The sequence below is a fragment of the Danio aesculapii genome, chromosome 13 (genome assembly GCF_903798145.1).
Source record: "Danio aesculapii chromosome 13, fDanAes4.1, whole genome shotgun sequence".
Classification (NCBI taxonomy): Eukaryota; Metazoa; Chordata; class Actinopteri; order Cypriniformes; family Danionidae; genus Danio; species Danio aesculapii.
The window spans coordinates 10,455,714-10,482,933 of record NC_079447.1 but is presented as its reverse complement, the minus strand read 5'-3'; the positions used below and the strand labels follow the sequence as shown (position 1 = coordinate 10,482,933).

Below are 27,220 nucleotides of genomic sequence, written 5' to 3'. Positions count from 1 at the left end.
ACACACACACACACACACATACTCACTCTGTCTCTGACTGTTTCTCGGTGAAGACTCTCAGGACAAAATCAGCCTCTTTGCTGGGCTCGAAGGTGGATGGGACGATGATGTATTCTCCAGGAGGCAGACGCAGGCGAGTGCTCACCTCCCGCAGGTTGATGAAGGTCTCAGATCGAGCGGCTGATGAGTTGCTCAAGAAGAAATCCTTCTTAAGATGCACGTTCTGACAGCCTGTGTACTGCAGACAGATGAAAACCACCAATCAAATGCTTCTGCTATACTGCTATGAGGAATCTAGAGATCAACTCAAAAGCCCTCCCTCTAGGAACCTAAAAAATAAATAAGAAAACCTAACATTAAGACTAATATTAATCCAATTCATATTTATTTTCTAGAGCGCTTTTAGAATGTAGATAGTGTCAAAGCAGCTGAACAGATGGAGATCTATTAAAGGGGGGGGGGGTCAACTACAATATCATATTTTAAACTTTAGTTGTTGTGTAATGTAGCTGTGTGAACATAAACAACATCTCAATGTAATATGCTCAAAGTTCAGTGCAAAGGGAGACATTGGCTTTGGCATTATAGGTTACACACATTCACCATGTGCATACACTCTGTAGCAACAGGGCGGGGCCAGAAGCATTGTAATGCGGTAATGTAGCAGAGAGAGAGCTAAAATGCCGTCCAAACGCTGCTAGTTCCAAAGTATTTTTTCTGTTTCTGTATTTGGGCTTCCAAAGGACACGACACAAAGAGAAAAGTGCTTACAGTTTATTTTAATTATGTTGCAGAGAATTATAAAAAATATATATAGCTAGCATTTGACAGCTTATAGAGTCTCTCCCAGTTTTTGGCTAAAAACTCCTCCAACCATAACAGCAGAAGCTGTGGATTGTGAGCCACAAGCTGTAAGTATTTTTATTTGTTAAAATTGATCAATTACATGCACAGTTTCTGGCGTTAACGTTACTGTTGTAGGAAGGATGTAAACAAGGATGTAAACAACAAGAAATGCTGTTTGGCACCGCTAACAATTTAGTTACAGATTCATATTTATCAGTCAAACAGCTGTAAACAGCCACAATCTTCACCAGCGCTGCAGTGTCTCTCTCTGCGGATGCTTTCAGTGTCTCTATATGCGGCCGATTTTCTTGCGTTCTACATCTCAAATAACGAACTCGCACAAGATATGTGAACGTTTCATATTACACATGCTTATTCCAAATATATGTAAAACACACTTGTCAATTTTATTTTAAAGAGCAGGCGTGAGGCTCAGCTATGTCCTCTGTGTCATTTTCTGTCTGATCCAGGCTCAAACTGATACGGCTAACAGATACACTGACTGACAGTGTTTACACAGCGCAAAATCGTGTGCTTGAAGGCGCGTGATGCTTTTCCTGATGACTGAAGCCAATCAAGTAATCAAATCACATTATGTTAGCGTTTTCATGTTAGCTGATTAGCTGTATATAATCAAAGTAAGATATATGAAAGAATAACGTGATTTTCTACAAGTGAAGCATGAGCACACATTGCTTTGCATCTTATAAACACAACCAAACCTTAAAGTATACTCTGGACCACCCCTTTAAATGAAAACTCCTTCAGTTAAAGTTCAGTTTAGTTCAATTCAGTGCAATAATATAAATGTCACTGCTGGAAGCCCAACACTGAAGAGAAAACCCAATGATAAGAATAAGACATTTATAAATAAGAATTAATAATGTAAGATCAATGAGAAACCTATAAAATTAAGTATTTATGTCTACTTCATATTTTTTACCATTTGGGATCATTTTGGCTGTGTTAAGAACAGCATGAATTTCAGAAAAAAGCATATTATTGTTGAAATTGTAATATTTTACCCTTGTTTCCTTTAAAACAAAAATATGTATTTACGTCTATTTAATTTTTTAGCTTTTAGGATAATTATTGGCTGTTTTAAAAACAGCATGAATTTCAGCAAAATAAAGTATATTTTTGTTGAAACTGTAACATTTTACCCTCTTTTTTTTTTAGAAATCTATTTGACACTAGGTATTAAAAATAGTTATCATATGGCCCGTTTCCACTGAGTGGTACGGTACGGTTCGGTTTGGTTTGGTACGCTTTTATGGCCGTTTCCACTGTCAAAAAGCGTACCGAACCGAACCGTACCGTACCAGTTTTTCGGCACCCTTTCGAAAGGGTACCAAACACGAAAAAGGGTACCAAAACCCGCCATGTTTGAAAAACACAGCCGAGAGATTACAGCGGAATTTTAAATGCATATAATAACGAGCCATGGTCGATCTGGGCTCAAACAAACCTTGTCGTCATCTTGATGGACAGCCACAAATCCAAGAAGAAGAGCAGATTTACCCTGTGCCCCCGTAGTTTTTTACGAGCCAGTCTGAGGTGCGAGTGGTTTCGCTTTCTTGCTAGCGCTCGCCGCGCGTCTAACATTATATCTGAAATAACAAACTTCTTGAGCTGATGATAATAACCTGCGCTTGATTATTGACGTACTTTTGAAACCCCATCCTGTCAGACACTGACACACGCGAGAGTGAAGCGTGAAGAAACAAAGGAGAAGCCGGGAAAAAAGGAGCACATTAAATACGGGCGAAATGTCTACTTTATGTAGTTCTTCTGTAGTTGGGAACATATCGGAGACTGTAAGGGGCTGTATGTGTTTATATTTGTTCATTTATTTATTTATTTAATATAATTACAGACGTTACAGTAGGCTGTTTCGCACTGTCTTTGATCTGCAGTTATAATCAACTCATGTTCATAGAAAAGTTAGTGATAAACATTTCTACACAAGTATTTATGTGTATGAAGCATCTGTTTTGTGAGAAGTGCTTCTCATATGATATGTGAACGACACATACAGCTTTATTGTAGACATTTCCTCAAGCTAGAATGACGTCGACTGAAACTTTCTGTCATACACCACGCCCACCAAAAGGGTACCCTTGTTAGTGGAAACGCAAGCCTGATAAAGGTGACCCGTACCAAACCGAACCGTACCGTACTGTACCAGTCAGTGGAAACGAGCCAATAGGGTCCCCATTGAGAGCCATTAAAATCGCAATATTTCATTCTAGTGCCATTTAAGCATAAGTTCTTTGTTAACAGGTTTCTGTTTTGTTGGCAAAACAAAATCTTATTTTAAGATTGATATGTTAATGATGTGAGAAAACCCATTTAATAAAGAAAACAAAAAAAGAAGATGTACATGGATTCATACCTCTTCAGGAACCTACAGAGAAAAAGAAAGAAAAAGAAACCAATTAGACATTATTTCCCATTAACAAATATAATGATCTACTTTATCAAATGAATAATTACATAATAATAATAATATTAATAATAATAATAATAATAAAATGCAATAATGAATTATAATTTAATTATTTCAATCTCTTAATTATTGTCTTGGTGGTTCACCATTATTTATAAATCTGCATATGAATATGATTATTGTATCATATAAGCAAAAATCGAACTGAACCCATTGGCTCCTGACCTCGTAAATTGCGAAACCGATAGTGTGCATATCTTGTCCGTGGCGGCGGTACCGTCTGCGGTCTTTCTGCATTAACGCCACCAGGAAGCTGCATGCCACTTCTTCATCCTCCGGATCATCATCTTCCTCCAGCAGTGTGATCTTATACTGTGGATTGATCCAGAACGTGTCTGAAAAACAGCACAGGAACACAGAGCAGCCATATGTTTTAAAACTGCTGGGAGTAAAGATATATAATTTTAAATAAATGCTGTTCTTCTAAACATCCTAAAATTCAAAGAATCCCACAATTAATGTATCACAGTTTTCACAAAATAATATTGTTTTCAACGCTGACAATATTTCCTAATCAGCAAAAACACGTATAATGTAATATTGAATGCTTGATTGATTGTAAATATATTTTGTTGCACACGTACACGTCTGCTTAACATATAAAGCTATTAAATTTAGATGTAAACTATACATCATAATTAAAATAATACATTAATTACTTTTTATTAACTATAAACACAAGAGATCACTTTCTCAATTCTCAATTTCTCTGAATTTACATTATTTAATAGCAACGTGTTTGAATAAAGCATCATCTTTGTTTTCTTCTGTAAACGCCTGATGACATTTCTTCCAGATTTAAAATAAAAGATGTTATTTAGAGTAGTTTTATTTTGCATAAAATTGAATCAGTCATCAGCACGTCAATAACTCTCTGGTTTAGCTCAGCTACTAAATGCGATCTCCAAAGACTACGTCGAATAGTTCGGACTGCTGAGCAAATCACTGGTACAACCCTTCCTACTCACCAAGAACTGTACTTATCCAGAGCGAGCAGAAGGGCTGCCAAAATCACTCTGGACCCCTCACACCCAGCACACTGCCTCTTTGAACTTTTACCTTCTGGTCGACGCTACAGAGCACTGCGCACCAGAACAGCCCGACACAGAAACAGTTTCTTCCCTCAGGCAATCCATCTCATAAACACTTGATGATAATAATTGTGGAACCAACATCACTACTTGCTATACACTTTTATACACATATACACTTATTTAACAACACACTTTACATGCCAATTTGCACATAACAGCTGCACATATAACACTGTATATAGTAATATAGCTCTAAATACACTTGTGAATTTGTATATTTGCATTCACTACTTGTATTTTTTAAAATATATTTATTATCTGTTTTTGTCCTGTCTCTGTAATCCTGTTGCACTGTAGAAGCTCTGTCACGAAAACAAATTCCTCGTATGTGTGAACATACCTGGCAATAAAGCTCTTTCTGATTCTGATTTCTGATCAAATTTATTTGCACAAAAAAGAGCCTTGTTTTCAGACATTTACATTTATTTTCAGACAACACAACACAACACAGAGTTAAGAAAATCAATATTTGTTGGAATGACCCCATTTTTGTTATTTACTAGAAAAAAAAACTAAATGACTAAAACATTTTTTTATTTGAAAATAATAATATCAGACCTTTAACAGAATAAAACTAATATTAATACTTACTACCAGGGCCATTTATATCAAAATTGATATTTAGATGCATCCTACTGGCGTTTCGTTACATCTAGTTTTCAGGCCAACCTGGGGAGAACATGCAAATTCCACACAGTCCAACTGCCAACTGACCCAGCCGGGGCAAGAACCAGCAACCTTCTTGCTGTGAAGTGACAACGCTATTCACTGCGCCACAGTGTCGCCAACTAATATTAATACTGTACTCAAATCCATACCTAATAATAATAATCCAGAGAAACTGAGGATGTTTTAAAGTGTTTTTAACCAAATAAATACAAGATTAACACTGTGTCCTAACGACAAGCGATGCGACAAGATTCCAGCAATGAGCAATTTGGCTGTCTGCATCAAACGCAACGTGACACGACAGAAAGATTTAAATACCAGCCACTGCACTCCCAACGAAATGGTAAAGGCTTTTAATATAATTAATAGATATTAAAACTATTATTAATAGGCTACAGAGTGGCTTATGTTGTTGGTTTGCACTGAATAACAGTTCATTTTCATTCTGAACTGGACTATCTGCTGCTGCTTTCCGTAGTATGGCAATAAATGTCATGTAAAATTCTATATAGGTATCATTTACCACTGTATAAATGACAGAGGCAGTTTATTTGTAATGCACAATTAAAAACGTCCCATCACAAAAACCACAAACAACAAGAGTAAAACAAGTCAAGTTTTGTTTGGTTTTTAAATACAAAGAAAAAAAACGAACCTGCTCGAAAGCCAGTAAAATATGAAATAAAACCCAGTTCATGTGTTCAACACTTTATCAAACTGGAAAGTTTTTATTCCAAAATCAAACAAAATGTGTCGGTGCTCTTTGAGTAAGGGATTCATCAGATAAACAGCAAAAGTCAGTCCAAGGCACTCAAAAAATGTGGAAAAAATATTAAAAATCCTTTTTAGACATGGCTATTCCTAAACACTTGCCTTCATCAGGGTAACAGAGATCATCTGGAACACTATGAACACTGTTTCTTTTGAACACTATGGTCTCATGACTCATTAGGATATCTAAACAATACTATTGAACACAAGGTCAACTCAACAATCATTATTAATTCAGCATTAGGAAAGAAAAAAAACTGTTAATGAAAAGTTGTTAAACTGACAGTTGTTAATGATGTATTATACAACATATTTCTCAAATAAAGTTTTTAAGTCTTAGATCTTTTTAAAATAGAAATTTCATGCATTGCTGTTACAGATGGTTAGGATAAAACATAGTTTTAACATAGAAAAGATTTATCACATGTTCGATTCGTGTATAGAAAGGACACTTAAAATTGTCAGAAAAAATACCCAAATCCTTTGAGCATTTCCTGACCACCAATAGGTTTTTTTAATAACAATGTAAGCCCGTGGGCACAATAGCCTAGTGGTTAGCGCGTCGAAATATGGTGTAGTAGCACGTCAGGGCGTCCCAAGTTCGAATCCCGACTCGATGACATTTCCCTACCCTACCCCCCTGTCTCTCTCTCCAACTTCGCTTCCTGTCTAAATACTTTCCTATCTAATAAAGGCAAAAAGGCCAAAAAACAAAAAAAACAAAAAACAAAAATAACAATGTAAGCCAAACGTCATGTTACCAATCCTAGCAGCAGAGACACTGACTATGTTTACATGGAGATCAGTAATCAAATTATTTGCCTTCAATCTGAATAACACAATAATATGATCATGGTGTTTACATGAGTTGCTTTTTAAATGTTCCTTTCATGTTCCCGTTTTACATGTTAAAGTACATAGTTCAGCTAACGTCATTACGTCCTCATTCAATGCTAGTTTCCGCCAGCGTTTCACGCAACAACTGCTCGTGTGTGATTTTTGGCATTTTGTTTTTAATTTTTTGACAAGTTGCAGTTAATTTCTCACACTTTGCAGTCAAACAGACGACGGGGGATACAAATTCACAAGCAACAGGCCACCTCTGCTATTTCATTCACTAACTTTTCATTCATGTTCCTGCGAGAAAGTCAAGGCACTTCATAATGCCCATTTCTTCCAGAATTCTCAGCATACTCATAATAATCGCACCATAAATGAGCTCTCTTGCTTGAATCCATTCACCTTTCTTTGTCAAAGAAACGCCTGACAACTGCCATGTGTGTGTCCTGTCGCAAAAAGTAGCAAAAACTACTACAGGACGATAATAGTTTAATGAAGGTGTTTACATGTGCTGCACTTCAATAATGCAGCTAAAATCGGCATACTCCACATGTCTTAATTCCATTTCTCTTTAGTTCAATTATGACTTTAGTTGGATTAAGGTAATCAAAAGTTGCTGTTTACATGGTAGACTCTTAATCAGAGTATTGTCTTTATTTTATTAAAATTAGAGTATTGGCATCCACGTAGTGCAATAAAGCCCCTCTGTGACCTTAAGCAATAAATCTGCTGTATGTGAAGGGTGTTGTCACTTACTGGGATGATTTCGGCATCCTCCTGCGGTGCTTCCTCTCCTCCAGGCTCCGTGAAACTTGATGGTGTTCCAGTGGCTCATATCATCGTCACTCAGAGCATCAGGGGTCAGATTACAAATCTCCAGCCGGGAGAACTGACGCAAAAACTCACCAAACGACATCCTGGGACACAACCATGGAAGGAAAGATGTAGAAATTGATAGAAATCAGAATCGGCCAGATGTGGCTCCAAATGCGTGAAAAAAAAGCCATCTGCACTGAAAAAAAGACTTTTACTGCTTGTTCAAATTACCTACTTAAAATAAGTTGAAACAACAGAATTCTTAGAGTTTTTTTGGACAACTTAATTTTTCTATGTTCATTCATTCATTCATTCATTTTCTTTTCGGCTGAGTCCCTTTATTAATCCAGGGTCGCCACAGCGGAATGAACCACCAACTTATCCAGCACGTTTTTATGCAGCGGATGCCCTTCCAGCCGCAACCCATCTCTGGGAAACATCCACACACACTCATACACTACGGACAATTTAGGCCATCCAATTCACCTGTACCACATGTCTTTGGACTGTGGGGGAACCCACGCAAACGCAGGGAAAACATGCAAACTCCACACAGAAACGCCAACTGACCCAGCCGAACCAGCGACCTTCTTGCTGTGAGGCGACAGCACTACCTACTGCGCCACTGCATCGCCTATTCTATGTTCAATCCTCTTAAATTTGTTAAAATGATTAGGTTAACTTAATCAATTTGTGTTGGGACAACATGAAGGAATTGTGTGGAACCCAGCTTTTTTACAGTGCTGGATATTTTTGTTGTAGTTTTAATTCGCCCAATCTCAGAGCAGAATATATGTGTTCATTTCATTAGTGAATATCTAAAGCTAAAGTAAACATCTATTTTAATGTAATGTAAGATCAATCTATATTGCTGATAAAGCTCACCAAAACTCTCCATCCTCCATTTGTAAGTGCAAGTCGTCCTTCTCTGATGGATCAATCTCGTCCCATTCTGGAGAGCTGGAAAGCAAACAAACACCTTCTTACTCAAGGACATGAGCCAAAATTAATAGATATTTTTATGTTATTACTTACTTATCACTCCAGGCTCCGGTCCATTCTACCTGACCCCATGGATTACGGATGCGGATAAGCCTCTCCATTCGCCCCCTATAGTCCACCTGTCAAAGCGGATAAGGATATTACACATTAAAGGGGCAGTTCACCCTAAAGTAAAAAATTCTCTCATCATATTTTCACTCCTGTGCAGTTTTTTGTCCTGTTGACCACAAAAGAAGATATTTTTCAAAATGTTGGAAACCGGTAACTTACACTCACTGGCCACTTTATTAGGTACACCTTACTAGTACCAGGTTGGACCCTCTTTTGCCTTCAGAACTGCCTTAATCGTTTGTGGAATAGATTTAACAAGGAACTGGAAATATTCCTCAGAGATTTTGGTCCATATTGACATGATAGCATCACGCAGTTGCTGCAGATTTGTCGGCTGCACATCCATGATGCGAATCTCCCGTTCCACCACATCCCAAAGGTGCTCTATTGGATTGAGCTCTGGTGACTGTGGAGGCCATTTGAGTACAGTGAACTCATTGTTTTGTTGAAGAAACAAGTCTGAGATGATTCACGTTTTATGACATGGTGCGTTATCCTGCTGGAAGTAGCCATCAGAAGATACGTACACTGTGGTCATAAAGGGGTGGACATGGTCAGCCACAATACTCAAATAGGCTGTGGCATTGACACGATGCTCAAACCAGCTCAAACCAGTCTGGCCATTCTTTTCTGAGCTCTGTCATCAACAAGGCATTTGCACCCACAGAACTGTCGCTGACTGGATATTTTCTTTTTTCGGACCATTCTTTGTAAACCCTAGAGATGGTTGTGCATGACAATCCCAGTAGATGAGCAGTTTCTGAAACACCACATTTAAAGTTACTTAAATCACCTTTCTTTCCCATTCTGATGCACGGTTTGAACTGCAGCAGGTCGTCTTGACCATGTCTACATGCCTAAATGCATTGAATTGCTGCCATGTGATTCGCCGATTAGAAATTTGTGTTAATGAGCAGTTGGACAGGTGTATCTAATAAAGTGGCCAGTGAGAGTATATTTCCTACTATGTCAATGGTTACCGGTTTAAAACATTCTTCAAAATATCATATTTTGTGGTAAACAGAACAAGAAAAAAAAAAAAATCAACAAGTCAAGGGTGAGTAAATGACAACATTTCATTTTTGGGTGAATTATCCCACTAAGGGACTTATAAATAAGCTCAAGCTTATATTGCAATATTCAGTCAAACTATTTCAGAAAAAGATTTTAAAGTGGATAAAATAGCTTAATTAAAACACCAGGTACAAAGAGTATACTACTTATGCATCTTATTTATCATGTATTGTAGTTTTATTGTCTCATTTGAACTTTTTTTCGTAATGCTGTGGATTGTGAGAAAAGTTCCTCTTAACTAAAATGTATTATAATTAGTATTGTTATTATCATTTACCAAGCCTGTGGTCAAAAAGCTGAGCATTACCTGTTTAAGAGCAGTCACGGAGTAAGCGTGACCCTTTACCAACTTCTTAAATGTCACAGACTCCATGTCAAAGGCACTGGTGATCTGGAAAACAATCATATATAATACATGAATCTAACGCTAGAATGAAGTAGAATGTACATAATTAAATACACTATGGGCACATAAATAAATGATTAAAATCTGCATTTTCTTAAAGCAGTAACTTCACAGCATTTATTCAAATTAAAATGTGTAGTATTTTTACAAATACAAATTTAAATATGGTAAAAGACAGCACTATTTTTTTCTAGGATTTTTTTCTTTAATTATTTGATAAGGTAAAATTAGAAAAATATACATTCCCTATACATTCCCTACATTTACATTCAAAGTTTGCAAATTACTTTAACTTGTGCATAAAATGTGAAAATAGCATAAAACATTTTGGAATAAAACAATATTTCAAATGGCCACTTCCAGGGAAATGAGTGTGATATATTGGTAATGAAATTAAAAGCAAGTAGAGAAAGAATTCTGCAAGCAGAGAAACCACTGTAGTATATCTTTCTTTATAAAAACATTATTGTTAAAAACGATAATGTGTGACTGATGTTTGGGAAAACAGCAGTTTTATAGGAGGAAACAATTCAAAATCTTTTCGATGATGGACTTAAATGTACAATACAAGTACAATTATTTGATCTCATCATCAGGCTAAATCATTCTAGATATATAAACTAGACTTTTTACTTTACACTACTGAAAATATTAATGAGTATCGATAAATGTGTTTCTATAGTGGTGTATGCATATACAGTATTTTCTTACTGGATGAAAAATTATGAAAATTATTATGAGTGCATACATTTGTTTTATGCATATTTTTATGTATTTATGCACAATTAAGTTAAAGAAAACAGCCGATTAGACATACAGTTAATAAATGCATTAAAATGTTACAAAAATTTAATTCATTTTAATGCATTTATTATGCACATTTAAGTTAAAGCTAAAGAGGACCTATTATGCCAAAAACACTTTTAAAAGGGGATTAACACTGTTGTGTGGCAACAATCTGTGAATATAATAATTAATTCTATTTAATAGAATCATTATATGATAATTAATTCAATTTTTTTTAATCACACTTGATAAAAACAGTCTGCAGAAACACTTTGATTGAAATTCATCAGAGGAGGAAAGCCCCGTCCATTAGTGACAATCTCTTCCTCCTAAGCATAGGACCTAATGCTTGGTGCATCCCAAATCGCATACTTATGCACTATTCAACGCCATTTTGTAGTATAAATAGTGTAAGTAGTGCATTCACACTGAAAACTCTAAAAAGAGTAAGTGCACTTTAAATACCCGGATGATGCACTTATTCAGCCGGTAAAATGAAGCGTGGGATGTTGGACACTTCACGCACTCAACAGTCGCTGCTTTGCTCACGTAGCGGAAGGCTTTCATGGACTGATGTTGGATCACTTTATTATTTTGGATTGTATGAGAGTGATTATAGCGCCTCCCGATGGTGAATGCGGTTATACTCATGGCAGGTATTAATAGGTTGTTTGGTCATTTATTTCCCTAATTTGGCAACTGTAAAACGTCATCAGGGGAAAAATTGTGCTCCATTTGGGAAGACACTACATACATAAACTATATTTGAGTGTGTAAGTGCATAAGTGCATAGTACATAAGTGCATAGTGTATCGTGTGCCATTTGAGACGCAGCTCTTGTTTTTGAATCTGCCGCTATCCTGACACATCTGCATTTGTAGCTCCGCCATCTTTTGTAAAGAGCGTTGGGAGCACAATGTCATTTGAATTTAAAGCGGCAGACAACAAAATGGCACAGTTAGGACCGAACCCTAAAAGGGGCAGTTTCAAAGAATTATAAAACATTTTTTGTGGGATATTTTGAGCGGAAACTTCACATACACACTGTTGGGATATCACAGTCTTTATTTACATCAAAGGAGCATAATACTGTAGGTTTCCTTAATGCATTTTTAAAATGTGAACAGATGTTTGAACAGTTTGTGCATCTACTTAATTAAATGCATTAAAATGATGCAAAAAATGTTCAAGTAGGTAACAATGTTTTCATGTTTTGTAGGAAGCATCTCTTAAACAGATGAAGTTCTTACATCAATAGAGCATCCCAGCAGGGAGCCTCTGTCCAGGGCTTTGCTGATGATTCGGTACAGATCTCTGGGAGCTTTCCGGAGCTCGTACATCTCTGAAACGCCCCCAGTAAAATCCTCAAAACCCTCAGTGGTGGAGCCTCCAGAAAGAGCTTCATAAGAGCCATTTAGCCTGCCACAAAACAAACAAACACACACCCCTACCATGAGAAAGTCTTTTTTTTTAATAATAAGACACGGACAAAACCAATTTTGTAAATGATTTAGCAAGCACAAATGTTGCTGGCCTTTACCAAAATGTCTATCAGGACGTACTTAGCATAGGCTTTTTCCACCAAGGCACTCCAGAACTCATTTCCCTCTGCTGAATGGACAAACATGAGCTCTCCGTCTTTGACCGGGAGCCGATCATCGATCACAATGTCCACCCATTCACCGAACTGCCAGAACTGCAGAACAGACGAAAGCAACCCTCATTAAGCTAATCATCCAGATGACGGACAGTGTGACGAAAGCTTTAGTGCCCTCCTGAATAGAGATGTAGTCACATAATGTTATCTTGGGAAATTTTTTGTTGGAATTTCACAGTAAAACGGAGTCATTTCAGTAAAAATACAGAACTCTGCAAAATTCATAAGCACTATACCAGCTTTACCACTATACCAGCTTAAGACATTTGCACAATGTGATGTTTTATAAACAAATTTCGGGAGGAGCACGTGCAGAAGTTTCAGTATCAAATACGTCATTGACAATTATTCTATTATCCAATCAGTTCTTGACCAAACCCATATATATACCAAAGCTGTCTTACCTGCAGCATCTTACGACTTTAGCATCCCTCCACCACCCCATCACCTCACCTCTTAAGCATTACAATCCCGGGGGGAGCGTTCTGGGCGGGCTAGATACTTCGCTCGAATGCCTATTCCTCTCTGTTTCCTGATAAGAGGAATAACTCGAGTTTGGGTGTCTTCCCCGAGCTCAGAGCCCTCTCCCCGGACAGCACGCCAAATACGCTTTATTCTGAAACTATTGCAAGTGTGAACTCGTGAAACATAATCAATCAGTTTCTCTATTAAAAACAAACAGAAAATATAGAAAATATGTACAAAAAACATCAACAGCACAATATTTCCTCTTCAAGCAAGTCTATGTTTAATATGGCTTCCCATGGAACTGTTTTGATCTAATTGTCCTGAAATTCGCTGAAATAATGTGCTGTATAATATCAGGCTTCTTTTAGCACTTTCCAGAGTTTTTCTTTAGGTTTAGAGTGTCGTATCTTTCTTTTTCTGTCCAGGTGATTTCATACATTCTCTATATTATTCGGATCTGGACGCTGTGGAGGCCATTTCATGACTGTCTGTGTTTCATCAGCTCTTTTCTTCCTCCTAATAGAATTTCACTGCTATTAGCAGATCATTATGATGCCAAAAATTAAAACTATTAACACTGAAATCCTTTCCAGATGGAATGGCATAATGGATTAAAACCTTTCTGTACTTTTCAACATTCACAATTTCACCAATTCCGACAATATTGCTAACAACACTGGTAGAAACGCAGCTCAAACCAGGACAAACATCCTCTCTTCAACATTGTCTTTCATGTCTTGATCCAAAAATACTTCAAACTCTAATATACCTTAACTCTTATCCTAACAAACCTTACATCAGCTGAGAGATCATTTATTCGCCCTGTTTAAATCTCAATTTAAAAAAAGACAAAAAAAAAATTACACTTATGACTGGTTTTGTGGTAAAGGGTCACATTTACAGTATCCATTATACATCAGTAAAACAACAGATTTAATGTTGGCCTAAAAATTTTCACAGTACTGTTTAACATTTGTGATTTTTTAATCCTTGAAATTTTGCAAAAACCTTTTTTTTTTTTACATATTTGTTTTCTCTGTATTTGTTTTTAAGACTTTAAAATTGACTCTCAAGCCACTGACTTTAATTTTATGAATCACCAAGGACCAGTTTCAGCTTAAAATCTCTTTAATGCTCTACTGAAAAAGTCCACATCTTGCATAGCCCTAGGCTGAGTAAATTAACAGTTAAGTTTTACATTTTGGGGCAAACTTTACAACTTTCTTAAAGGGATAGTTCACCAAAAAAGATAAATAGCTCACTATTTACTCCCCCTCAAGTGGCTACAAATCTTTATTAGCTTCGAAAAAAGCTGAAAACCTGCAACCACTGACTTTCAAAAACAAATCATATGAAAGTCATTGGTTACAGGTTACAGAACTTTCTTCAAAATATCTTCTTTTGTTTTTAACAGAAGAAAGAAACTCAAAATGTTAAAAACAAGCAAAGGGTGAGTAAATGATGACAGAATTAAACTTTTTGTGTGAGCTATCACTATCACTAAAACCCAACCATGATGTGCGACAAAACGGTGGAAAAGTATATTAAACTCAAATACACTATTAAAGGGATAGTTCACACACAAAAAAATTTAAATTATTCATTGTTTACTCACCTGCAAGTGGTTTCAAACCTTTATGAATAAAGAAACTCATACAGGTTTGGAACAAAGAGTAAACGATAAGAGTATTTTCAGTTTTGGATGAACTATCGCTTTAAATAAAGAATATTTCCTAGATTATCACTATTGCTTGAATGCTAATGTACTAGATACAGTGTTACAGAAACAGAAATCAAATTGAATATTCTTCTGCTTAATATGGGAGTACTTCATGAATAATGTATCTGTGTACATACATGTATATATATATATATATATATATATATATATATATATATATATATATTACTTATAATAGTAAAATGACTTCCCCTCCATCGTCAACCACACATCTTTTCTTTGATAACATGTTTACTGGCATGAGGGCGGGGTCAAGCTGTCACTCACATGAGGTCCACCAATAACAATCCACAACCACACAACAATCTATTCCCTATGGACACAAACAGGTCTCAGCCTGTATTTATTCTGTTTCACTTCTCATGTACATGATATTATGATAGATATAAAAAAAAGACTATCGCAGCTTTCATTTCATGCCGACTTCAGCTCAAAACACATATTTGCTTTATGATTTTGAGTGAAATATCTAGAGAATGCACTGTTTCAATACCTGAAAGTGGAAGATTCCAGCATAGCCGTCCTGAAAGCTTTGACCATGAGGGACAACCCTATGAAGGAGTCTTTCATTAAGAGTCAGCGAGCCAATCGCAGCGAGGAGCCAGCAGTCACCTGACCAGGAAGAAAAAGAGAAATAAACAAGATATAAAATACTGAAGTTCAAAATGCAAAATTAAACTCGAACTAAATCCCCTGCCATGTTAGTTAAAGAGACAGTTCATTCACAATTGACAATGTTTTATTTTATTCATGTCTATTATTGAGCTTCTTTTTATTGTAAAACACAAAAGAATTTTTGAAGAATGCTGAAAACTCGGTAGAAAACCTACCTGACTTCCAGTCATTTATGAAATTTGTACTGTCAGTGCTGCACTGTAAAAAATTTAATGACAAAAAGTCAATTTTTTATGTTGCTTTAACTTATTCTAAAACGTTAATCAGGTTTACACAAATTTTTTTAAGTTATACAATTATACAATTTTTAGTTAGTTTGATTGATGTATGATAGCATGACTAGAAAAGTAATTTGATTCAACTGAAAAATGTAAGAGACAGCATGGTGGCGCAGTGGGTAGCACAATCGCCTTACAGCAAGAAGGTCACTGGTTCAAGCCCCGGCTGAGTCAGTTGGCATTTCTGTGTGGAGTTTGCATGTTCTCCTAGTGTTGGCATGGGTTTCCTCCGGGTGCTCCGGTTTCCCCCACAGTCCAAAGACATGCGCTATAGGTGATTTGAGTAAACTAAATTGGTCGTAATGTATATGAGTGAATGCAAGAGTGTATGGGTGTTTCCCGGTGTTGGGTTGCTGCTGGAAGGGCATCCGTTGCGTAAAAAACATGCTGGATAAGTTGGCGGTGCATTCTGCTGTGGCGACATCTGATTAATAAAGGTACCTAGCCGAAAAGAAAATTAATGAATGAAAAATTTAGCGCAGCAAGAATTTTTTTACAGTCTGGGTTGTTTTAACTGAACATTGGGTCAAATTTGAACAAAACCAAAGGTTGGGTTAAAAGAAAAAGTATTTTAAATTTCATTAAATAATAACCCAATGTTTTCCCTATACTTAGTTGTGGCTGGAAGGGCATCAGCTGCGTAAAACATGCCAGAATAGTTGGCAGTTCATTCTGCTGTGGTGACCATCTGATAAATAAGGGACTAAGCCAAAGGAAAATAAATGACTCAATAAACTCAATATTGGGTTAGTCCATATATGACCCAACAATCAGTTAATACATACAACCCAGCATATTTTTGTGTTTGGTGAATACAAATGATCAGCATTCTTCAAAGTATCTTCTTTTGTGCTCAACAAATAAAAGATAAAAGAAAAGGCAGAGTTAAATGGCGAGTAAATGTTGACTTTTGCATGAATTATTACTTTAATAAAACACAGCAGCTGAACTACTAATATGCAGCCAGCAGGGGGACTCTGTGTCAGGGGTGGGGTTTATTTGCACAGTGAGGCCTGTGAACACATTCCTGTTTACATCCCACTCCGATCTCCACCTCACAGCACAGGAATTTTCCACAGCCTCAAAACCATAAAACATACAGTAGGCTACCAGATGGAGGAAGTGTACGCTTCAATACGTGAGAGTGTTGAAATGTTGAACACTTTTGGTCGCTACAAAATTGTTATTATCCAATTTAAGCTATATCTAAGTTTTAATGTATGGTAATCCTGTGAAATATTCACTCATGGAGCAATTTTTAAATACACTTGCTAATGTTAGTTAGATTGCTTACTACTTTGTAACGTGCTGCTAACTTTCATTGTGTTCTCTGCTGCTGTAACCCAACTACTTTTTCACTTTTTCTTCATCCTTTATAAACTCTTGCAGGGCTCTGGGCTGAGATTTATTTTAAAAAGCACAGAAATAATTTCCCCAAAATAATTGTGTAATTAATACATATTTGTGTGGCACGGCAGCTCAGTGGTTAGCACTGTCGCCTCACAGCAAGAAGGTCGCTGGGTCGAGTCCTGGCTGGGCCAGTTGGCATTTCTGTGTGGAATAGTTTGCTGTTCACTCCGCTGTGGCGCTCCCTGACAATCAGGTACTAAATCAGGTACTATTCCTCAAACAAATGTATACTATATATATATATATATATATATATATATATATATATATATATATATATATATATGAAATTATGGTATTAGTGAAAGTATTGATAAAATACCATCTTGTAGGTTAATAGCAAAGCACACAATATATAAAATTTTTGCATTAAAATACCCTAAGACCACTAGAACAGTGTTATTTTACTCATGTACTTACATTATTGCAAATGCTTCGAAGAGTGTTAAAATCCAGAGAAATATGCAATGTTAACTCATACTGTATTTCATAATTCAGTGTTCATACTGATGTTATAGAAAACATAGATACACTAAAGAATCTTTAATATCGGTCGCGTAGGCTATTGTTGTCTATTGGAAGGATTGCGTCAATAGAGCTGCCATCTTGGTACAGGGTAACGCTCCTTTGAAATGAATGTGGGACCAAGGTGCAGTGGCAGACTGGCCATCAGGAGCATCATACACATATATCTATGATTGGGAGTTTTCCCAGTGGTCAATATACAAATTTTGCATACTGACCACTGGGAGTTTTAGATCCCAGCCCTTTTACAAATTTAACATCTCTTTTCTACATTGATGAAAATGCGAGTCGATTGCACGGGCATTGTGACAAAGAGCGTGTGCTTGTGGCATGCATATTTACATTTAGTCTAATCCATATGTCATGAAACACACCCCATTACTCTTCTAAGTTCGGAGGGAGTGATTCGTTTGTGAATGAACGATTCCTGTGAACCATCAATATCCCTGCGTCTCAGTGTGCATATCCACATTTCTGATCTAAATTGTATATAAAAGTTTTAATATTGAATAATTTTATGCAATGTTATCAGGCACACTTATAAGTTACTTCAAAAAATAATACAAGTTTCTGGGACCAGCATCTTGCTGTTATATTCAATTTAAATTTTCACTGGTTTTATTCAACAAAACTAGCATAAACCTAGAATTTAGTGTAAGTTTGTGCTGCTTTGCCGAATGGTCATTGCAGTAAGTAACTGTATTATCATTAATAACATAATTTGTTACCCACAAAAGATGAGTTATTAAAACTAATATGTTTAGAAATGTGTGGAAAAAAAATCTCTCTGTTAAACAGAAATTGGGAAAAAAATAAACAGGGGGGGTAATAATTCTGACTTCAACTGTATCTATGGGTTATCACCATAGACTGTAAAATATATGGACGTAGCATCCGTGACGTCACCCATAGGTTTCTGAAGAGCGCAAAAGAAGCCACAAGTAGGCGCGGCCAACCGTCGCCATTTTGTTCGCGCGTCATCGCTCCCACGGCGGGATACCAAACAAGGGCAAAGAGGCGGAGAGTGGGCGGAGCTACAGACACCTGCTGGCCCTTTGCTTAGACCTGGCAGACAGACTGTACTTTGGGAGAAACGCTTGATACTGTATTACCTGCGACTCGTTTGTGTTCTGACCACATGTGCTTGGCTGTACACTATATCAGTAAAGTGATTAGACTTTCAAAAACACTGTTGTAATACATTGAGCCACTAAACATTGCTCTTATGACGTTTTTCTACAGGAGGTAAACGCAAAATACTTCCAAACACTTCAGATGTGTGTGTGTGTGTGTTAGTAAATGCAAGACTATTGATAAAATCCAGCACAACACTGTATGATAACGCTTCAGGTGACTGTTCTAGAGCCTACAGCTAATCAGTCTGTCACATTCTGGAGTGATTTACGGGTCTAAAGAAAAATATTAATGATAAATGATCTTAAATAAAACAAATACATTTATAGAGATGGTATACAAGTATATAACTTTACTCACATGGGAAACGGAGGCCATGAACGGTTTGTGAGCACAATTAAATGCACACAGCATCCCATATCATCTGATAATAGTGAGAAATAAGTCCAAAAGGCAGCTGACTGTGTAAAGCCACATAAAACAACACAAAAATACGATGAATATGCCGAGATCAGTGGCTAATCTGCCGGATTCAGCTGAGGTGAAGTGACGGCGACCAGCGAGACCTAGCTGTCACTCAAGTGGCCACGCCCTTAATTATGCAAACTTAATATAACCTAATATAAAGGAAATGGATGAGTTATAAAAAAATTCACCCCCCTCACAGTTGTCATGGAGGGTAATAATAGCTATATGAACCAAAATCGTTCTTTGTACCAGGCTGTAAACACCTTTTTTCTGCTGTAAAGTTGGCCATTCTAACAGTGGGCTCAATTGCACTTTGCTCTATTATGGAGCCAGGACTAGCGGAATTTTGATGAATTGCAGTTTCAGTTACTTCCGTATTGGCCTCCCGAGGGAGAGCGGGAGGTTGCCGCTTGGTTATCACAAGTTGAAGAACAGGAAGTGATGCACTGTGTCATAATAAAAGATCTGCTGTTTCTGTGCATGTCCAATCAACTGAATTTACCACAGGTGAACTCCAATTAAGCTGCTGAAACATCTCAAGGATAATCAGTGGAAACAGATTGTACCTGAGCTCAATTTAGGGCTTCACAGCAAAGGCTTTGAATACTGATGTACATGTGATTTTTCAGCTTTTTTATTTTTAATACATTTGCAACAATGTCAAAAAATCATTATGGGGTATTGTGTGTAGAATTGTGAGGAAATAAATGAATTTAGTCCACTTTGGAATAAGGCTGTAGCATAAATAAATGTGGAAAAAGTGAAGCGCTATGAATACCTGCCAAAAGCACTGTATGTATGTATCTAATAATATGTGCTGAATACTTTAGCTCACGATCAACATGATTTCTGCAGAAATCCTCTAGGGTGTAATGAAGACCTCCCATGATACCACACTCGGAGTGATCAAACTTTGTTGAGAAGAAAAAAATAAATACTGTGCCTTTAACTACAATCCAGTACAGTAGGTGTGTTCAAAGTTTGGCTACTAGTGCGTTTAATAGTTTTATAGCTAGTTTGAATTACTTTTTTACAATGATGGCATTAACATAAAAGCTCTGACAAGCCTATTGAGAGAGAGAGATAAGTTTCAAACACTGACTCAGGGTCAGTGGGAAGTGGGTGAGTCACATGCAGACACGCCTCAGGTCAGTTATTTGAGCTGGTTTTTCAGTCGTGACTCATGCTTAGAATTTACTGCTGTAGGCACACAATCATGTTGAGGGGGTTCATGACACATAATACTGGTAGAGCTCCGAAAATATGCACACTGGATGACTTTTTGTCCAAACAGAAGACTTACCCAGAGCTCCTTGACAGATGTCTGTGCGTGTGGCTCCTCCAACAATGAACTGAGGATCGTCACAGAGTTCCTGCAGAAAAGAAAGAGGGATTACAGGCACTGAAGCATTGGGCAGCCTGAAGGCGTTTCAAGAGTTTCTACAAGCATGATATTTTGTTAGAGCAGTTCAGCCAAAGTTAGAAATAAACAAATACATAAATAAAATCCCCACCCTCATATTGTACATTTTTGTAATTTTTTATTAAAAAGGAAACAACAGCTGACACATTGAGTAGGAATGCATTGATTTGCATACTGATAACTTCTATTTTTTTCTTTTTTTTTTCCTATTTTTAAAAAAATATATATTTATTATCTGTTTTTTGTCCTGTCTCTGTAATCCTGTTGCACTGTAGAAGCTCTGTCACGAAAACAAATTCCTCGTATGTGTGAACATACCTGGCAATAAAGCTCTTTCTGATTCTGATTGTAAGATTTGGAGTGCAAATATTTTGGCTAATAAATATAAATATCAGCTGATGTGTTTTTTTTTTTTTTTAAGTAGGTTTTTTTTTAGAATCAATGAAATACTAATTTAATTTGACAAATCTTTTACATTTTGCATAATTTTTTTGTTTTCCATTTTCATTTTTGTCATTTTTTATTAAAAAGGAAACAATAACTGACATATTGAGTAAGGATGCACCAATATGAAATTTTTGACCAATACCAATAACAACGGCCAGACAGATTCTGCAGACATTTTTCGCTATTTCTGCACAGAATTTAGTAAAAAATCTGTGGATTTATGCGGAATGATTTTGAGAGCATCGTAACTAAAATTTTATATATGAAATAAAAATAATACCGTTTTAACTTTTGTTTAATGTTTACAATGCAAATCCAAACAGATCCAGTTATTTGGTAAACAAAGCAAGTTTCCCATACAATATCTCTACTAAAAGACAGAAAATGCTTCTTTACAAACTGTATTGTAAATGAATCATATGAACGTTTTCATGTTAGTCAGTAATATTACTGAAATTATTTTAAAAACTGAATAAATATAAACTCACACACTTACACAAGTAAACAGTAAATTAGTTTCAATGACATTTTTGTTTTTTGCATAATTTTTCTGTCTTCCATTTTCATTTTTTATTAAAAAGGAAACAACAGCTGACACATTGAGTAGGGATGCACCAATATGGAAGTTTTGACCGATACCAACAACCGATAACTAGGGCCAGACAGAAATTGCGGACATTTTTTGCTAAAAAAAATGTGGATTTATGCAGAATTTATGCAGGATAATTTAAGCAGGATTTATGCAGAATGATTTTGGGAGTATCGTAACTGAAAAAACTTAATACATGAAATAAAAAAATGTATGTTTACAATGCAAATCCAATTAGATCCACTTAATTGGTAAACAAAGCAAGTCACAATATATTTACTAAAAGACAGAAGATACTTTACTTTAAACTACTTTTTTAAGATTACTTTACAAACTGTATTGTGAATAAATCATATCAGAATTTTCATATTAATCAACAATATTACTGAAATAAATGTAAAAACTGAATAAATATAAATGTACACACATTTACACAAGTAAATTAAAATCTCAGGAAATCTGCGTTCCTAAATACTAATTTTTAGTTTCGTTTTTTATTAAAATATTTTACTTTTAGCCATTTTAGTAAATTAAGGTAACGTACATGAATAAGAAAGATGTTGGTTTAGTGAAATATTGAGAATTATTGTTATTTTATTTTTAATAATAAAACATATTTAGTGTTTTTTTTTTTTCAATAGGATTATTTTAACAAAATGTAAGCTACCGCAGCCATGCCTGTGTTGACAGAGAAACATAATCATATTCTTTAAAGAAATAACAAAGACTCTTCTGAATGTGAAGCTGTCTTAGAGGAATCATGTGTTCTCTGACCAAACGTTTCTGCCGAAACATTATAATCTCTGTGTATGTGACTTTATAATAGTGACAACAGCTGCAGGAGATAGAAGGGAGGGTCAAACATTCTGACTATGAACTGCACTGATGAGTGAATACAAAACCAAAAGCATTTCTCTGTCTAGACCACCATGAACATACACATTTGTATTTATTACATAGCATTTCAATGCATTCATGAATATCAGAATAGAATATCAGAAAAAAGTTCTACTAAACAAGAATGCATATCAAGTAACAAAAGCATATATATACACATCTTAAAAAATCTGTTAATTAACAGTTTCTGTATTTTGTGCACTGAAAAAATATTAGTTGACTTAAAAGAAGTGAGTAAACCTGTTGCTTTTAAAAAAGTTGGTTGACTTTACTTGTGAGTAAACCCTATTGTCTTAAAAATTGTAAATGAACTATGTGCATAATTATTAAAAATTGAAGTAAACTCAAATCAAAGGTTGCAAGTTACAACAGGTTCACTTTTTAAGTAAAGTCAACTTGTCACTTTCAATGCAACGGTTAACTCACTTTTTTAAGTAAAGCAAATAATCACCTTTTACAGTGTGATTCACAAGTGTTTTTCCATTTTTTTTTTCGGTTGTGAATTCCATTATAGGAGCTTGATCTCTGCTCTGACGACTTTTGATGTTGACAATTCAACTCTACAGTTTAACAAAGTGACTTTTATTGACATTTTAGTAGTTTGAATTAATAAAATGTATAACAAATAATATTGAGAGAAATAAGTTTATAAAATAACTGTAAATGTACTGGAAGTTTACTACAAGATACAACACCAACCCAGACAATATATCACTTTAAGGTGTTAAAAATGTTAATAAAAGTTTTCAAGGTTAAAAGTTGTTGAGGGAAGATCAGGATCCCATCATCCAATTCAAAAACATAAATAAATGGGGAAAAATAACAAAACCAATCACAAAATATGGAAAACTGCTAATTTACTGCTATTTTTACAGTGTTTGTACTGTATATATACCAAACTGGTAAAATGACAATCATGAAAAATGCAGACAAAAGTTATTATATTTACCACAAAAATGTGAAGCAGCACAACTGTTTTTCACATTGATAATAAGAAATGTTTCTTAAGCATCAAATCAGCATATTAAGATTGTTTCTGAATGATCATGTGAAACTGAACAATGAAAATTCAGCTTTGCATTGCATGAATACATGAAACTTTTACATATATAATAGAAAATGTTTTCTTACACTATTATATCACTACCTTTATGTATTTTGACCAAATAAATGCAGACTTGGTAAGAAGTTTTAACCCAATTTCACACAATGAAAGTTAGTTGGGTCTAAAATTGCTATATTTACACCCATGCATGTATTAAAAGTTTAGAATATAATTAGTCTTACTGACGAGCATCTTACAAACCAAACAAAAGTAACCAAACAAAACAAAATACAACATAACCCTAACCCTATACTATACTATAACAATAACCAAGGCTGCACATTATATAATTTCAGCCTCAAAAATGTTTTGTGGAGTCACGGCAGATTTGAACCATAATGTGAAACTCTTTCAATCTATTTGGGTTTTAATGTTTCTGCTCTAAACCAAATTCCCTATGGTCTTTGTCTACACTCATTCATCTGTGAATTAAATCTAAGTTTGTTTTCTCTTTGGCTGGGAGTCTTCCCTGTCACAGCCTGATACCTCCGGTTTGTTTAGGGAGGGCGTGACCAGCGGCTAGTTTGAGCACTGCTGATTAGGGGAAACGAAGCTCCGCTCACTTTATTGGTAAATAAGCATGTCACACAAAGAGGACTGTCATGCTTTTGCTCTCAGACGGAGATGAGTCTAAATAGAGACTAAATAGAGAATTGCTGATGGCTTAAGTGGGACAAAAAATTTTTTTTGGTGGCTGCCAAAAAATGTCAGTCTAAGAAAACCCCTGTAATGGAGTGAAAGTTTATCATTTGCATGCGTTTTTAAGGCCTCTAATTGTGTGAACGTTTTAAGTATTCAGACAAAAGAAATTGTACCATTTGTAACTATAATAAACATACATTTTATTGAATTATCAGAACAAAAAAGACTATGCAGTGTTATTTTACATTTGATTATTATATTATACAATTGAAGTCAAATTTATCAGCCCTCCTGTGATTTTTTTTTCTTTTTCTTTTTTCAAACATTTCCCAAATGATGTTTAACAGGAATTTTTCACAGTATTTCCTTTAATATTTTTTCTTCTAGAAAAAGTCTTATTTGTTTTATTTCGGCCAGAATAAAAGCAGTTTTTAATTTATTTAAAACCATTTTAAGGTCAATATTATTAGCTCTCTTAAGCAATATTTTCTTTCAATTGTCTACAGAACAAATCACTGTTGTACAATGACTTACCTAATCAACCTAATTAAGCCTTACTTTAATCTGAATACTAATATCTTGAATAATATCTTCAATATCTTGAAAAATATCTAGTAAAATATTATGTACTGTCATCATAGCAAAGATAAAAGAAATCAGTTATTAGAAATGAGTTATTAAAACTATTGTTTAGAAATCATGAACAAAATTCTAAACATATTAACAGGCTCTAACTCCAGTTCGCCTCCATAGAATATTTCCCAATGGTTCTCAGTTATGTTTCAAATGTAAGCTAGACATTGGCACAGTAATGCATGTATGTTGGGACTGTGACAAAATCCAAATGTACCGGAAAGAGATTCACAAAATGATTCCAAAAATAATTGGAAAAACTTTTGCTTTGTCCCCAAAGCTATACCTTCTGAACTGTACAATGGGACGGTGTCTTGATTGTGATAAAGAATGTGTATTACATTTTTGTATTTACTTGGCCAAAAAAATGTATATTACTATTATGGGCAACTGCTCAGATACCTTCAGTCTATATGTGGCCTTCAGTCAATATGTGGCTAAGTCAGACGACCACACTTTTACCACTGGAAAAAAATAACCTACGATTTACATCAGAGATTTGAGGTGTTCTGGCGCATTTGGTCCTCCCTCTGGAATTTTTTCTAAATGTGGTTTTATATTTTTATTTTGCTTCTGTCTTTGCTTTCACGCATTTGTATGCATTTAAATGTTGAACAAAAATTGCTGAACTTGTTGTCATGAGATACCAGTACCACTGTTGAAAAAATGTATAAAAAAGAAAAAAAAAGAAATGTGTTGTAAATAATCTTCTTCTCTAACCCTTAAAATACCGCTAAAGTACAAAAACAGATCTAAGAATTATTAACATAAAAAAATGAAGCAGAAAACTGAAAAGAGTCTCACCGTAGGGCGCATCCACTCCACATCTCGGGTTTTGGAGGAGTGAGGGGCAAGCTCTTTGAAGCCCAGAGAGGGCGGTTCGGCGGGGAAACAGGGGTCTTCAAACAGGTAGCCTCCCTCCAAACACTCCTGTCTGAGGGCCTCGTAGTCTTGGTTCTGGAAGTGTAAAGCCTGCTCAAAAGAGCCTGCGCCGTCCGCCTTTAGTCTGTTAGCGCTGATGTGTGCCGAGATCCCGCCGTATGAGAACATGCTGAAGCCGTGAGATGCAGAGCCGTTATGAACACTGATTCACACACACTCAACATTTAACACTGCAAAATCATTTTATGCCTTTGTTTTTGGACATTTAAAAAGACCTATTACTCAAAAATCACTTTAATAAGGGGTTTAAACACAGTTATGTGGCTGAAGTGTGTGGATACAGCCAGCCTCTAATAGTAAAAACTTATTAATTCTATTTTTTTTAATCACACTTCATAAAAACAGATTTCAGAAACACTTTGGTTGGTATTCTCCCTTTGTAGATGTCATTGTATATATGGGGAAAGCCCCACGCATTAGTGATGATCTCTCCCTCATTAGGATAGAAAGCCCTGAGTGAGAAGCTGCCGTCCGCCATTAGAGTTTTAGCAACGTCCATTGAAGCACCGAAGTCTCCACAGATTGCCTTCTTCTGAGACACTTCTCTTGGCATTTTCAGTTTTTCACTGATTTTACATTACTCCCATTTTGAATCTGCTACTATGCTGACACATAGGTGTTTGTAGCTCCGCTCTCTTTTGAAAAGAAAACAATCTCATTTGAATTTAAAGCGACAGTCACCAAAACGGCACAATTTGGATCAAAGCCTTAAAGGGGCAGTTTGAAAAAGTTATAAAACATTATTTGTGTGGTATTTTAAGCTGAAACTTCATATACACACTCTTGGGACATCAGAGACTTATTTTATATCTTGTAAAACGGGGCATTGCATGTAATTTTATAATAACAGCAATAATAATAATAATAATAATAATAATAATAATACACTGTAAAACCCAACAGTCAACTTTATCAAATGAAATGAGTGTAGTTAACGCAAAATTTGCTGTAAGTTAATTCTACTCATTTGAAAAGAGTTTTGAACTCAGTGTTGAAGGTAATGAGTTAATGAAATACCTCATTACTCATTTCATTACTTAGAGTAAGTTCACAGTACTCATATAGATTAGTTTTTTAACTCAAATGGTTTGTAGCAATCGGTTTCCTCAAACAGTTTGAGTTGTCTTAACTCATGTGGTTTTACAGTACTCGGTTTGAGTTCTCTTCATTTATTGTGCTCAAATTGCTTCGTGTAAATGGATTAAGTTTACAGTACTCATTAGGATTAGTTTTTGAACTTAAATGGTTTGTTGTAATCGTTT

The 27,220-nt window shown here is 35.6% G+C and overlaps 1 protein-coding gene across 1 annotated transcript in view; it reads right to left on the bottom strand.

The window, feature by feature from the left end:
- The window catches only part of LOC130239247 (calpain-1 catalytic subunit-like), a 39,192-nt gene that overhangs the window by 7,994 nt on the left and 3,978 nt on the right, over positions 1-27,220 (bottom strand). The window contains exons 2-13 of the mRNA XM_056470330.1: positions 25,821-26,067; positions 20,584-20,653; positions 15,284-15,402; positions 12,487-12,620; positions 12,175-12,343; positions 10,040-10,123; positions 8,581-8,666; positions 8,431-8,505; positions 7,486-7,646; positions 3,521-3,690; positions 3,242-3,253; positions 27-238 (exon numbers count right to left, since the gene is read on the bottom strand). Coding sequence (XP_056326305.1) covers positions 27-238; positions 3,242-3,253; positions 3,521-3,690; positions 7,486-7,646; positions 8,431-8,505; positions 8,581-8,666; positions 10,040-10,123; positions 12,175-12,343; positions 12,487-12,620; positions 15,284-15,402; positions 20,584-20,653; positions 25,821-26,066 — 1,538 coding nt within the window. The 5' untranslated portion in view covers position 26,067. The remainder of the gene's footprint in view (positions 1-26; positions 239-3,241; positions 3,254-3,520; positions 3,691-7,485; positions 7,647-8,430; positions 8,506-8,580; positions 8,667-10,039; positions 10,124-12,174; positions 12,344-12,486; positions 12,621-15,283; positions 15,403-20,583; positions 20,654-25,820; positions 26,068-27,220) is intronic.